General features: G+C 44.2%; 1 protein-coding gene across 1 annotated transcript in view; it reads right to left on the bottom strand.

Annotated features, from left to right (window-relative positions):
• Positions 1 to 14,322, bottom strand: part of Trap1 (TNF receptor associated protein 1) — a 35,073-nt gene extending 20,751 nt beyond the window's left edge. The window contains exons 1-4 of the mRNA XM_048433058.3: positions 14,173 to 14,322; positions 5,686 to 5,850; positions 5,003 to 5,085; positions 1,725 to 1,865 (exon numbers count right to left, since the gene is read on the bottom strand). Of these exons, the coding sequence (XP_048289015.3) occupies positions 1,725 to 1,865; positions 5,003 to 5,085; positions 5,686 to 5,850; positions 14,173 to 14,260 (477 nt within the window). The 5' untranslated portion in view covers positions 14,261 to 14,322. The remainder of the gene's footprint in view (positions 1 to 1,724; positions 1,866 to 5,002; positions 5,086 to 5,685; positions 5,851 to 14,172) is intronic.
• Positions 14,323 to 14,913: the final 591 nt, after the last annotated feature.

A 14,913-nucleotide genomic window follows, 5' to 3' on the forward strand; every position in this document is an offset into this window, starting at 1 on the left:
CTGCGTCCCCTGGGATGTCATTCCAGGGTAGTGTGAAGGGAGCCCCCCGAGGGCTCAGGCAATGAAGTCAACAAAGACAGGAGCAAGACAAGAACTTTGACATGGGGCACAGGCAACTGGATGGAGGAGAGGGGCTAGAAACAGTGTACATACGGTTCTCATACGAAATTCTCAAAAACCAAGTAAGTAAAAATTAACAAATAGGCCAACAAAACCACCTTTGACAATCAAGCTGTAACAAGAAGCTGTGCCAGCAATGTGCAGCACAATATTGCTGGATAAAGTCTCACTACTGTCATTCTGCAAATTCATGCCTGTTGCATGGGCCAGGACCCAACAAAATAGGCAAAAAAACAAAAAACAAAAACAAAACACCCACCACCACCACCAACAAAAAAACCCTGCTAGCTAATTCTCTCCAAGGAAGAGTCCAAGATATAGTCTGAATCTTTTATTGTAGAACATGAAAAACAATAATAAAGAATGATTTTAAATTAATTTATATATAACTATGCCAACAAAATTATATAAAACTTGATTTCTAGTTGGTCACTAAATACAATTTACATTGCAATATTTACCTTAGTATGCCAGGATTTTAAAAACTGCTTGTTTTGCTTTGCTTTATTCTGAGACAGAGTCTCATTATGTAGCCCAGGTTGGCCTTGAGTTTGTGGCTCTCCCTAGTCTCCCCAGGGATATATTATATGTAAACTATTATAGGTGTATGCAATCTCACCCAGACACACTGGAACTTTCGACGGATTCTTTAAAGAAAAATCTCATGTTAGGCTGATACAGAGGAGAAAATGTATCTAAGACTCCGTGCTTTTCGCTTGCTGTTGCTTTCTTCCCAGACTGACCTGCAAACCTGCCACAGTCCAATGAAAATCTCAAGTCTTATACCACATGATAAACCAACTCTAAAATTTGGACAAAAACACAGAACCTGGAATATCTTTAAAAAGAATTAGTTAGAGAAAATAGATTGCTTCAGTTTGAGACTTGTTATAAATTTGTCCCAGTAAAACCAGAGTGTTCTGTGATGCTGACAGACCCAGGAGGCTGTGCAGGCCACTGCATTTCTGACTATGGTTCCAGGATAATGCAATGGGGTAGAATTCTTAAGACAGTGCAGAATTGATAACCATGGACACAGGGTAAATTTCAGTCCTCATCACATCATACATGTAAGCTCACTCGCAAGTATCACAGATGTTAACGGAAGAGCTAAGAAAAAAAAAACTTCTATGCTGCCCTCTTCTCGTCTCATCATCTGAATGCATGTTGGTGCAAATGTGCACACACACAAATATAAATAAAAGTAAATATACCTTTAAAAAGAGAGAAAAAATGATAAACTTTGACCTGAGGGTAGACAGAAATGAATGAAAGAGAACTTAGTGTATAGCAGGCTCCAGGTTAATTCCCAGCACCATAAACAGTGAAAATAAAAACCTCCACCACTCTCACTCTTCAAAGGAGACCACTGAAGTAATAAAAAGGCAAACCACAGCCTTCTGGGTAATGGTAAATTTCCTTCTCTTCCGCCAGTGCCTCTAAGCTTCCTCCCGTGGGTGAGTGAGTGAGAGCAAGAGTCCTCAGAGCGGGAGAGAGCTCAGCAAAACACTTGAATTCAGATGGTCTGGAATGCAGGCCTTCCTGAGTCTGGTCAGCCTGGTTGCTTCTTGAGGAGGAGCTAGGTGATGTCAAGACAGAAGTACCTGGATGGTGATGGTGCCCTTCTCGGCATCAGTCTGAAGGTGAATCTTCATTTCTGGCAACACCTGGCCTTCAGACACTAGTTTGTGCCGCAGTTTTTCCAAGGCGTCACTGGCATTGGAGATGAGCTCTCGTATAAACACCTAGGGATGGGAACAGGAAGATGAGTGGCATTGTCTGAGATCTGCCTGGTGAGTTTGCAATTGCTGCAGTCGAGGCCCGCGCGCAGTACCCAGTCTCCCACTGTGGACGACGTGTCCTCAGCACAGGCTCTGGGGCAAACCTTTCCTTTCAGGGTGTTCAATGACGCCTGAAGCTACATGAGAACCCAGACTTTAAGAAGCTTGTGATGGGCTTTTTCTTAATTGACTTGCATGGGATGGTAAACATTCTCCAAATATCTGTCTCTCTTACTCTATGAGGAAAGAGACACTGGTAAGCCAGGCTCAGTGGCAGAGGCTTGTAGTCTCAGCTAGTTGGGAGGCTGAGGTAGAACACAATGGATGAGTGCAAGGAAGCCTGGGTAATTTAGTGAGGCATTGCACCCCTCCCCCAATGAAGGTGAGGGTAGGAATGCAGGTAGAACACTAGATTAATGTGTGTAAGAACCTGGCTTCAATCCCTACCACCATGAAAACAAAAACTGCTGCTTCACTTCATCTAGTGGGGATCAAACACTAGAGCCTCGATCTTCCAAAGAAAAGGAGGTCAGAGGCCTTGACTACACACAGCTCAGGAGAGCAGATAGGAGACAAGGAGGTGGTTAATGCACGATCAACACGAGCGCCCCTGAAGATCCTTCAGTTCTGTCCAACGGGTGCTCATCTACTTCAGAACCTTGGCTAAGGTCAGTACCACTGTGCGAGCAACAGTGTCTCCTTTTCAGGTTTTCCTTCTTTTGATTCTTATATCTCAGCCTCCCAGTGCTAGAATTACAGTGCACAACCACCCCCGAGGGCAGCATTTTTTTGACCTTTCCAAGACAGAAGTGCCCTTGTCACTCCTATACGGATTTTATTTTTGAGACTAAGTCTCTCTGCATAGCCCAGGCTGACTTCAAACTCACAATCCTTGTCTTAATTCCCCCCCAGAACTAAGATTTTGGGCATGATTCTCAGCACCCCAAAATAAATGTTAATCCTCTCAAAAACAATCTTTAAAAATTTAAATGCAGGGATACATGTCTGTAATGCTAGCACTTCAGAACTGGATGTGGATGATCTGCCATCTTCCAGGAATTTTTCCAAGTGACAAACACAAAGAGAAAGAGGAGAAGCACCAGATATATGTTCTCCATGGACTGTTCTTTGGGCCACACACATGGGCATCCACAAGAAGGGTGCCACTCTAGACATGAGGGGAAGGAGCACTTTCAGACAGGAAGGCTGCATAAACGCCTACTGTGGCAAAGCCAGAGCCTACACTGTCACCTAGCCCGCTGCTAGCATTGTTGGAAACATGTTCAAGGCAAGCTTGCCAGGAGAATGACTGTGCATACTGAACATATTAAGCTTTTTGAGAGCTTACACAGTTTCCTGAGAGGAGTGAAGGAAAATGGTCAGGATAAAAAGGAAGCCAAAAAGAAAGGCCTACTGCGCCCAGAGAAGTAAATACTATCAGGAAGAGTCTGAGCTGCCAGGGCCTGGTGAGCTCCCTGAGTTGGCCACCTACCCTCTCTTGCCCCCTCTGTTGTTTAAAAGTCACTGTATGTATGTATATATGTATATATATATATATTTCCAGGCTGGGCAGTGGTGGTGCACACCTTTAATCCCAGCACTCAGGAGGCAGAGGTAGTTGGATCTCTGTGAGTTCGAGGCCAGTATGGTCTACAGAATGAGTTCCAGGACAGCTAAGGCTACACCGAGAAACCTTGTCTCAAAAAAACAAACAAACAAACAATCAAAACCAAACAAACAAACAAAAATTCCAGGTCAGGCCAGCAAGATAGCTATGTAGGTAAAGGCACTTTCTGCCAAGCCTGATGACCTGAGTGTGATCCCAGGATCCACACGACAGAAGGAAGGAATCCACTGACCACTACATGAGTCCTATCGAGCATGCACAAAACAAACAAATAAATGTAAGAAAAAAATGAAGCGCAAGGTCACCCTCAGCTATATATGTGAGGCCCTGCCTTGGAAAAAAGAACTAAAGTTCTGCAGTAGTACTCTCTGACCTGTGCACACAGGTGCGGCGAGTGCAGTGGAAGTGGACGGACAACGGCATCCAAGCCAAAACAGACCAAAGTGAGTGCCCACGCCCAGTATCTGGGAGACTTAAAAATTATCAGCAAACTTTAATTAACTCCCAAAGTTAATCTGGTTCTAAGAATCATCTAAATATACTTCTAGGAAACAGAACAACACTGAAAGAACTCCTCTCACTAGTGATCCAGAGCGGGGCCTTGATGTAGGTGGGTCTTCTGTCTTTGTGTTACTTTTATTGGTCAGATAAAGAGACTGCCTTGGCCTTTGATAGGACAGCAGCTTAGATAGGCGGAGGAGACAGAACAGAATACTGGGAGAAAGAGGCAGAGTCATGCAGACGCCATGAAGCTCCAGCCCGAGATGGACGTAGGTGAGAATCTTCCTGGTAAGTCACGACCCTGTGGTGATACACAGATTACTAGATATGGGTTAAAGCAAGATGTGAAAGTTAGCCAAGAAGAGGCTAAATATAACGGGCCAGGCAGTGTTTAAATGAATATAGTTTCCGTGTAATTATTTCGGGGGTAAACTAGCTGGGCAGTTGGAACACAGCCTGCCATTCCTATCACTACAGGGCCTGTCACAGCTCACACCTTAGGTCTTCCGACAGCAAGTATGCGTAGTGATATTTCAATTGTATTTTAATAAACAAAGTGTGCCTGAAGATCAGAGAGTAAAACAGCCACACTGGTCAGCCTTACAGCCCAGACAGTGGTGACACACACCTTTAATCCCAGCAACCACACTAGTTGCCATAGAAACCGGGTGGTAGTGGTCCACATCTTTAATCCCAGCACTAGAGAGGAATACAAGACAGGAGGAGACAGCTCTCAGTCTCAGTCTCCTTCTGAGATTCCTGGAGGCAGGATCGCCATTTTGGTCTGAGGTAGAGGTAAGAGCCAATGGCTGACTGCTTTGTTTTTCTGATCTTCAGGCTGAACTCCAGTATCTGTCTCTGGGTTTTATCATTTATGCTACAAGCATAAGCCATGGGTTTGGCACTTTCCTAGAACAGTATGGCAGCAGCTCTGCAGACCCCGACTAGCTTGGAGAGTGTGCACACATCTTACCTCTTTTTCCGAGTACAGGGAACGGGCCACAATGTCCAAAAGTTTCTTTGTCTCTGCCTGGAACTCATGTTTAGAGACAGAACCTGGTAATGAACAGAGATACAATCAATAAAATTGCATTTTCATTTTTGTGGAAGAACATGCTACTATGTAGCTTTAGAAAGGATGTTTAAGGTTCTGAGCAATGACTAAGAGAAGTGGACACAAAAACAGACTCTCTCAGAATAAAGAACATGGAGCAACTCCGTGGCCACAGAGAGGGTCATGTGGGAACTAAGTAAGGGTCCAGTAAATGGGGAGGCCGGTTCCCAGAGTGTGTGGTTGGGAATTTCAGGTTAGCCTTAACTACCAGGTTCTACAGTATAGTCTCCAAAAGATTGTGCTCTAATAAATTATCCAAAAAGCAAAATTATAAGAAAGCCTCACTTGTCAGCATCAACAGTTCTGTCCGTGTTTCCATCAAAAGCCAGAGGTGGAGCCCCGGGGCCTTGAAGATAGCCCTCGGGCCTGAAAAGAACCTTTCTGTCCTAGATCAGTGATTACTACCAGATGTGTCATTCAGTGCCCATTGGCAGTTTCTCCGGGTGTCCACCAGAGGGGGCCAGCCACATCAGGTGAAAGTCAGGAGCTGCAGGAGTTGAGTTGGTGAACTGGTCCCAGGAGAGCCAAGTCTCTAGGCTTACCCTGCACAGCCTCAGTGCTGCTGATGATGGAGTGCAGGACCTCCTCCTTCTTGTCCTCGGCTGCATGTGTGCTGTATAACTGTCCTGCAGAGATCCTTGAAGTCAGGCTTTGTGTGGAGCCCGTAAACTGGACTGTGGTCCTCTGAAGGTGCAGAACTGGCTTTCCTGAAAAGACAATTGTGAAAAATGGATGGGAATTTTATTGTAAGGTGGATGCCCTAGCTCACTCACATTGTACCTGTAGCAGAGACCAAAGTGGATCAAAGGCCATCCCATACTTACGAGAATGGAGGCACAGTTGCCAGAGCAGGTAGTCACAATGGCCTTCCCTCACATGCCGACTGTCAAATGGAATTTACCAAAAGGCACCTGGTTGGTCTACGTTTAGCCAGGAAGGGACTCAGAATTACTTTTGTAACTTCCTGGCAAGCCTGGTGGGTCTTAGAACTAGATGTTAGGTGTCTCCACTTGGTGGGATCAGCCTAAGTCTTCACAGCCACAAAAACCTAGCAGACGCTATGCTTCAGCCAGAGACATGGACCTGGTCTCTATCTCTCAGGGGACAAGGGCCAAAAGTCAGTAGACATCCACCAAGTACAGTAAGTCCTCAAGACAGTGTGGACTGAAAGGACTCGAGGCTCTCCTGCCAGCTACTGCTCACCCTTAATTTCTTTTTTTTAAATATTTATTTCTTTATTATGTATATAATATTCTGTCTAAGTGCATGCCTGAAGAGGGCACCAGGCCTCGTTACAGATGGTTGTGAGCTACCATGTAGTTGCTGGGAATTGAACTCAGGACCTTTGGAAGAGCAGGCAGTGCTCTTAACCGCTGAGTCATCTCTCCAGCCCCCTCACCCTTAATTTCTAATACAAGTAAGGAATAAAGAACATCCAGAAATGAATAGTTTTTAAAAACAAATATATCTGGGCCAATAAGATGGCTCAGCAGGTAAAGATGCTTGCAACCAAGACTGGTGACCTGAATTCAATCCCTAGAACCTACATGATGGAAGGAGAGAACCAGCTCCCGGAAGCTGTGCTCTGACCTCAACACATGTGCCATGGTACACAAATGCCCAAACATGCGTATATAAGTGTAACTATCTTTTTTTTTTTTTTTTTACTGTTTTAAATAATGACTATGAGTGTCTGTGTGCGGGGGGGGGGGTCTCTGAAACACCATGGTGGGCAGAGTAAAGATCCATGAGGGGCAAGAAGGAAATCTGGTTCAACAGGACTCAGTAGCCAGTGTTGGTTCAAACTTCTAGAGTCTGACCGTGGCAGTCTATTGCAGGCACAGTTAAGTACAGTAGTTGGGGAAGGTCTCTTGCTGTAACAATCCCCTGTGCACAGCGAGGCATAATCACATCAAAACCCTTCTCAAAGCACATGCCACTTTTATCATGGAGATATGTTCTCGGAACAGGCTGCATGGGGTTACCTTAGGACCCTGGGGAGGATGTAGTGTGGTCCGTCATACAGATAGTATAGTGGTCATTTGGGTTATTATCCACTTCTGGTCCTGGTTGTGGCAGTATGGGGGAGCCCCTCGCCATACAGATAACAGAAAGGTCACCTAAACTATCAGCCACCTCTGGTCCTGCTGTGGGATCTTAGTATGGCTGTGCAGATAGTGCAGATGGCAGGGCTACTGACCTCAATTCCAGTTTTCTGTGTGGAAAAGCAGGTTATACATCTTTTCCTTTGAAAAAGACAACTCTGCATGTTTAACATTCTGAGTTTCCCTAGTGCTCCCAACATCTGTGAGTTATGTGCACATGAGTGTATGTTCCCAGAGGCCCTCTGGAGCTGCTACAGGTAGGTGTGCTTGGAAGTGAACTCAAGTCCTTTGCAAGAGCAGTAAACACCCTTAACTGCTGAACCATCTCTAAATACACTTTTTTTTGTATCTTAAAGCCATAGAAACGTAAACAAGCTACTATGCCAGTAGACACAGCCAAGCACAGCAGCCAGGGAGCCTCACATGTCCTGGAAGATGACTGCAGTGACCAGTGAGGCTGTGCACATGAACGTCACTCAGTTGGTAGTTTCAATGAAAATAATCCCATAGGCTCAAGAGACTGCACTACTGGGAGGTGCAGCTTTATTAGAGAAAGTGTCACTGGGGTGGGCTTTGAGGTCTTAGAAGCTCAAGCCAGGTCTAGTGTGTCTCATTTTTCCCCCACTGCCTAATGATTCAGATGTAGAACTCTCAGCTAGCTCTCCAGCACCATGCCTGCCTTAGGTGCCACCATGTTTCCCACCATGACGACAATGGACTAAACTTCTGAACTGTAAGTCAGACCCAATTAAATGTAAGTATTGCTGTGGTCCTCACAGAGAAGAGAAATCCTAAGACACTCACGAAGAATGGACTTTGCTGGATCCTTCCTTGAAGAACCTCTACAGAGATGTAATGCTGGAAACCTGTAAGAACCTCACTGCTATAGGCTACAAATAGGAAGACCATAGTATTGAAAAACATTGTCAAAGACATGGAAGGTATATCACCTGTCACTCAGGATACAGACCATGTAAGCATAAGGGATAAGGAAAGATAGTGCACCTCTCTCCTACAATAGTTAGAAGTAGCAGTCCCCCTGTGAGTAGACTTGGTAAACATGATATGAGTTTACAAGTAATTAGTTTTCCAGCATGATTTTAAAAATGGTTTTGAAGATGACCATAAGGTGTAAAGCCCTTACCAGAAATGCCATTTTTACTGTAGGTTACAAAGCTAACCTCTACAGGGATTGCACACACAAGCTCAGCTTAGTAAATCTATTCACCAGCTCCAGCTGCCAAGTCTGAAAGTGTCCTGGGTACAGACTGACATCAAGCACACTACCACACCGTGAATGAGTCTGGGTTTTCAAAGCTGGCAGCAGGAAGGGGGAAGGGCTAGGACCTGCAGCGCTGCCCTGGAGTGCAGACACCATACGACCATGAGACAGATCCCTTGTTTGTAGACCAGTGTGTGCACCTGTGTGAGTGCATTTCCTAACCCTGTCTATTGACTTATAGATCCACCCTGGTAGCAACAATCGCCCCAGGCTAGGAGGGCCTTCTTAACTGTCTAGCAGTCACTCCTGAAAGCCCCTTTCTTAGGAACGTATCAGTCTTGGGCAAACTGGAATTACTCTGCCATCCCCAAATAAAAGGAAAAAGTGCTCTGTGTGATGATAGGGGAGTTCAGCCAATCATATTCTGTTTTCGGGGTGTGCCACCCTCAGGCAAAAGCCTGCCTATAAACCTTGCAAACGCGCTCCGCTAGCCCTCTTTTCGCCTGGCTCCTGTGTCCAAATGGATCGGTTGGATTCTGGTAAGCTGTTGTAAGTCTTACTTCTGTTTATTAAAGCTATATATTTTGTATCAAGATAGTCTGGGGACTTTTCTTTACCAATCACCCTGCAGCTTCATCTGGCGAAGGGGGATTGATTGATGATGGGATAATAATATATTGGTATTTATGAGTTATTGTTTTTAAAAAATTGTATCGGTGTTGATTTTTGTACATTGATATATTAAAAAATATTTATGTAATTTGATTGAAATAATAATATATTGATATTTATGAGTTATTGGTTTTAGAAAATTGTATCGATGTTGATTTTTGTACATTGATATATTGAATGTTGTATATGAGTATGCTTCTACCTTTATTTGTATCAATATATATATATATTTACATTCCTACCTCTGATTAAGATATTTATACACATTGTTTACATTTGAAGGTCATTGTCCTCATTCATTGCACAGTTGTTCATTCTCTTAGTCTTCAAGTTAGGTAGATAGAAATCAATAGTCATATATGTTTATTATATTTATATTTAGGCTAATCAGGTTATTTAGATGCATAGAGATCATACTTAATATAGATAGTATAATCTTCAACCTCTTCGAAGAGCTATAAAAAATGGCCTTTAATCTAACTCATAGTTCTATAGTTGTGAGACACAATCGCTCCTGGCATCACCGCTCTACTCCCGAGAGAACATTGAACACTAAAGGCACTCCACTTGGAGCGTGTCTTCTTCCTGGCAGAACTGGCCTTTGGGCAAAGAAAAAGCCCATACCTCAACCACTGACAAAATTACAAAATATCCGTAAATGGATAAAAACAAGATTGTCTTATCTTGCCAAGACAGGGTGAGAGAGTCCTAAAAGGTTTCTTGCCTTTAAAAAATGGCATGCCAGTTACATCAGGCCTTAGCCAAAGTTGGTTGACTCAACATTACATACGAGACTTTGGGTGATTGCCCAGGTATTCAGTTATCTCTTCCATTCGTTGCACATTTCGAAAGTTTCCCGCTTATACTTCCGGGCTGCTTGAGTAAAATTATTTTCCTTCTCAGATCTTTGATAAAATTGAAGATTAGATAATTGTAGTTACCATCTACATTATTTAGACTCCCTGAGATAAAATGTTTAACAGAACTTTTATTATAGGTTTCTTGCTTAACATTGTTTGTTGTTTGTAACTTTATATTTATTATTTGCTTCTATTGCATATAATTGTATTTGGTTTGGTTCTGTCTTATTTTAGAAAAAAAGGGGGAGATGATAGGGGAGTTCAGCCAATCATATTCTGTTTTCGGGGCGTGCCGCCCTCAGGCAAAGCCTGCCTATAAACCTTGCAAACGCGTTCCACTAGCCCTCTTTTCGCCTGGCTCCTATGTCCGAACAGATCGGTTGGATTCTGGTGTAAGCTGTTGTAAGTCTTACTTCTGTTTATTAAAGCTATATATTTTGTATCAAGATAGTCTGGGGACTTTTCTTTACCAATCGCCCTGCAGCTTCAGTGTGATGGGCACACAGATGAGCCTGCAACTCTGTGGTGGCAGACAGTGACAAAGGACTCAGCAACCTGAAGGTTCTTTCAGTGATTGAGCCTTGTGATGATCTGAGCAAAAACAGTAACAGTGACTACTACAGACTTCAGTCTAGCAAATACTAATCCATTCTTTAATGTACAGCGAGAAGGGACAACCGGTTTATACATACATACATACATACATGTATGTATGCATAGAAAAACTGCCATGGAACAACAGAAAACAAACAGAAAAATCACGCTCATATCTGTGGTGGACAGAAATTACTGACAGAAGTTAAAAAAAAAACACAATATTTGTGCATTCTGAAAAACCATTTACTGATTTCAAAGAGAAAGTCAGTAATTTTACTGGGGGGCAGGGAAGGCTAGGTTCCTTTAGTTAAGTAACTCCCACATAAGAGACTTGCCAATATCATGGTATATCACACCATCCTTCCTCCGGTATCTTTTTGCCAAAATTGCATCTCTATCTAATCATAAGAAAACATTAGACAATTCCTAAACTGATAGACATCCTAGAAGATCACTGTCTAGACAGACAGACTGACAGAAGGGAGCTCAGAGATAACAAAAGACAGAGGAGATACAACCAAAATCTGAAATACAGGATCAAGAGTTCAAGGAACAGCCTGAGCTACATGAGACCCTTTCTTAAAAAAAAAAAAAAAAAGATTTGAGGGGGCTAGCAAGATGGTTTAATGTGTTGTGCTTCCCACAGAAGCCAGAAGACCTGAGTTAGAGCCCTGCAGCCCACATAAAGGTGGGAGAAAACTGCTCTCTCAATAGCTGTCCTCTGCACACACACTTACGTGGTACACGGCTGCAATACAAGCATTTAGAGAGCCAAGGCAGGAGGACTCTAAGTGTGAGGCCAGCCTGGGCTACATTAGGGAAACAGTCCCAAAATAGAAAACAATCAAGCTCTTTCTGTCTACAACTTGTAGATAAGACGTGAACTGATCTCAGCTGTTGCTCCAGCCCCATGGATGCCTGCACCATGCTCTCCCCACCATGAAAGTGACAGACCAATCCTTTGTAAGTCAAAAATTTGCCTATCATCTCTGTGAAGGGAACCAACGAACAGCTGAACAGACTTGCTACTCCGAGTGTGGGTGACATGGTGATGTCCACAGTTAAGACAAATCAGAACTAAGAAAAAAGGTTCACCCAGCTGTGGTACTTTGACAACAAAGCGTATGGTAGAAGAGAGGTCATGTTTTTATTCTGAAGATAAAAGCAGAGAACACAGCACACAGTACAGATGAGATGAAATGTTCTGCCATCGTAGGCCAGCTGTGCAGGACTGTGCAGACCTGTGGCCCAGAATTATACCCAATCCAAACACTACTGCATCATTTTGATTTTCCTGTGTATTTTGTAAAATATATCTATTAAGAAGTCTTTTCCAAAAAAACGGGGGGAGGGCAGATCTGATTCCAGGTTAGATGAACTTCCTGTGACTTGAAGAATAAACCAACAACTCAATATAATATCTGAACAAGACACTAAACAACACCATCTGCACAACATTGGCCTCCTCTGCCTACTGTTCATAGTAATCTCTTCCACTATGAATTTCCTATGGTACTCATTTACAATTATTGTTTAGTGCTGGTTTGGACATTCTTTTTATTAATTTGTTAATATATAATTTATCTCACTAAATCACAACAGGGACAAGCTTTCATTTCCTAGTAACAAATTCTTATAAGCCAAAGCATCTACGATAAAAGCAGATTTTTTTTCAGTCTGAGAATATAAACCCAGTAGTCACTATGTTCCAACAGAAGCAGGTTTTGGTCCAGGGGCGTAGGGTGCCCTGTAGAGGTTTTTCAGGCTATCTTTCAAGAGGAAAAAAAAAAAGTCACCGACCACAGAAGCCACTCAAGTAAGCTACACATGAGCTGTGGGCTTCAACTTCACAAAGGTTGCCCAGCTTTCCTCCAGATCTGTAACTGTCCTTACTAGAGCTCTGCTTCATAATGGCCCCTCAGAAGCGAGCAGTGTTGTAAGTTGTGAGATATGTTGCTGTTTTTCTGGAGTTACAAATCTCAATCAGAAAATCGCGATGACACAGGTGAGAGTTAGTTTTCACGGAGTGCCACTTCCTGTCTGACTGAGTTGTATCCTACCATGACAAGTTTATTATAGATGACAACCATGAACGTAGGACAACCACGGAAGACAGAATTCAGGGAAGCTATGGAGAAACAATCAATCAACCGGCAGGGGGTTCTGGAGGGCTGATACAACATCAAAGCACACTGAAATAGGCGCTTTAATGAAGTAGCGAAATCGTCAATAGAAAATGTATACTATGTAAATGTTTTCTCCACCTAAGACAGACCCAGGGAGAATCCCAGTCGGTGAAAAGGAGCACAAATTTTGCAGATTAGCTTCCTTGAGACACTGGAGTCAGCCTTTGTGAACAGACTGGGCCAACTAGCCAAGGCTGAGAAGGTGTTTGCAGAACATCGTGCAAGGATACAAAGAAGAAATCTTAGAGAAGATACCAATCCAGCCTTAAACAAGTAAAAACAGCCTTTCATTAGTATTTGTGTAGATACAAATCACAGAAGGTGGGTTCTTTTTAGTATTCTTGATGGTGCTGGGGACCAATTCAGGGCCTCTGCAAACCAAGCACAAACTTTACGACTGAGTTACACACTGGTCCTTAGGGCACTGTTTTTTGTTTTTCTTTTTCTAAGACATACTCAAATGGAGAAGATACTATGGAATAGGCAGTTCTATGAGGATACATACAATGACAGAAAGTATTCGGAGCACTAGGCACGTTAGCACACGCCTTTAATCCCACCACTCTGAGAGGCAGAGGCAGACAGATCTGAGTTTGTGGTCTGCCTGGTCTGTGTAGCAAGTTCCAGGCCAGCCAGAACAACACAGTGAAACCCTGCCTCAAAATTAAACAAATAAATTTAGACACAATGTGGCAAAATCAAGCAACAAAAAAGGCACTCCGAAACATCAATTCTAAAACTGAATACATGTTCCTAAAGATTAAACACTCCTTCAACCTTTACCACATTGTAACAGTTTTTGATGAGCGCTACAGAACTCCGTAGCCGAAGGAAAGCCGGTATATGTTAACATGAGAAGTTGTGGACGGAATGTTGGAAAGCTTGAAGATTCTTCAGCAAAATTCATATTGGGCTTGGGCCCTTTTATTTAAATAGTTGTAAATACATACACCTTATATATACGTGTGACGCTAACACCGTCACCATTACTCGAGTGCGGGGTGGGAAAACACAGTTTAGCCCCCCCCCCCCCCATTCCTTGTTGTATCTTTAATTGCAAGCCCTCGGAATGCAGGGACCAACCACTGGGAGTTCACTGGCTTCTGAAGTCCGGGGAGACCATTGTTTTTCACAATTTCTACTCCAGGGCTTGAGCTCTGCGGGAATTAAGCGTGTGCACAGCTGTGTGCAACGAACGCGTGAACTTGGGTCCTGATTGCGGAACCCAATCAGGATCGCCAAGGACTGACTGACCAGGCTTGGGGAGCCCGCGATTCGTCTCCCTAGAAGCGACCGCACTTCCCTGTCCCAGCGCGGCAGCCCCGGTGCTGAGTCAAGAGAGCGCACCGCCTCGAACGCCGCTTCTGGGCTCCCGCGCCACGCTCACCTCGCCGGACGCCCGCCAGCGACGGAGCCCGCAGTGTAGTCTGCAGCCCGCGGCCCCACAGCAGCATGGCCCGCAGCTCGCGCGCCATGCCTCCGTCCCAGCGCCGCGAACAGCCACGAGTGACCAGGGAGGCCTTCCGCGGGGGCGGCGCAGTGACGTCACTGCGAGCGACGGGCTCGGGCTGCCCCAGGCTCTGCCTGCGCGGGAACGTACGTGGAGCAAAACCCCAGCTCAGGGGCCTGAGGACCGGACTTTTTGACCTTGGATGTCAGTGACAAGGGCGTGAAATGTGTGGGGGTTTTGGCCCCGGAGCCGCAGCTGCGCTGGACGGGAGCACCCCATTCTCGAGACTCTGGAGTATGGATCCAGCGGACCTACCCGCCCATATGCTTCTATGCGTTTGGGCCACTGGAAGAATCTCCTACAGCAATGCAAAAAAGCCAGTGACAAAGAGATTTTAGGTTTGACTGTTCCCAAAACGTGAAATCAGTAACCAATACCTCCAGAACGGGACTTACCCGTTCACTGTGACTTTCTCCCTACTGGAATTTGTTTGGGGATCCAGGCCATAAACGTGGTCTGAATCCAAACTCTCCAGCCACTTCGTAAACAGATTGCTTGTCCTAATCTCATAGCAAGGCCCAGATGGCTCCTTTGTAAGAGGTTCTCACTTTCTAAATATATTTTGCTATGATCAAATTTTACAAAAAACGTTAACGCGGTTGCTTAGCTTGCTACCAG

Source organism: Myodes glareolus, chromosome 9, assembly GCF_982192425.1.
Source record: "Myodes glareolus chromosome 9, mMyoGla1.1, whole genome shotgun sequence".
Lineage (NCBI taxonomy): Eukaryota > Metazoa > Chordata > Mammalia > Rodentia > Cricetidae > Myodes > Myodes glareolus.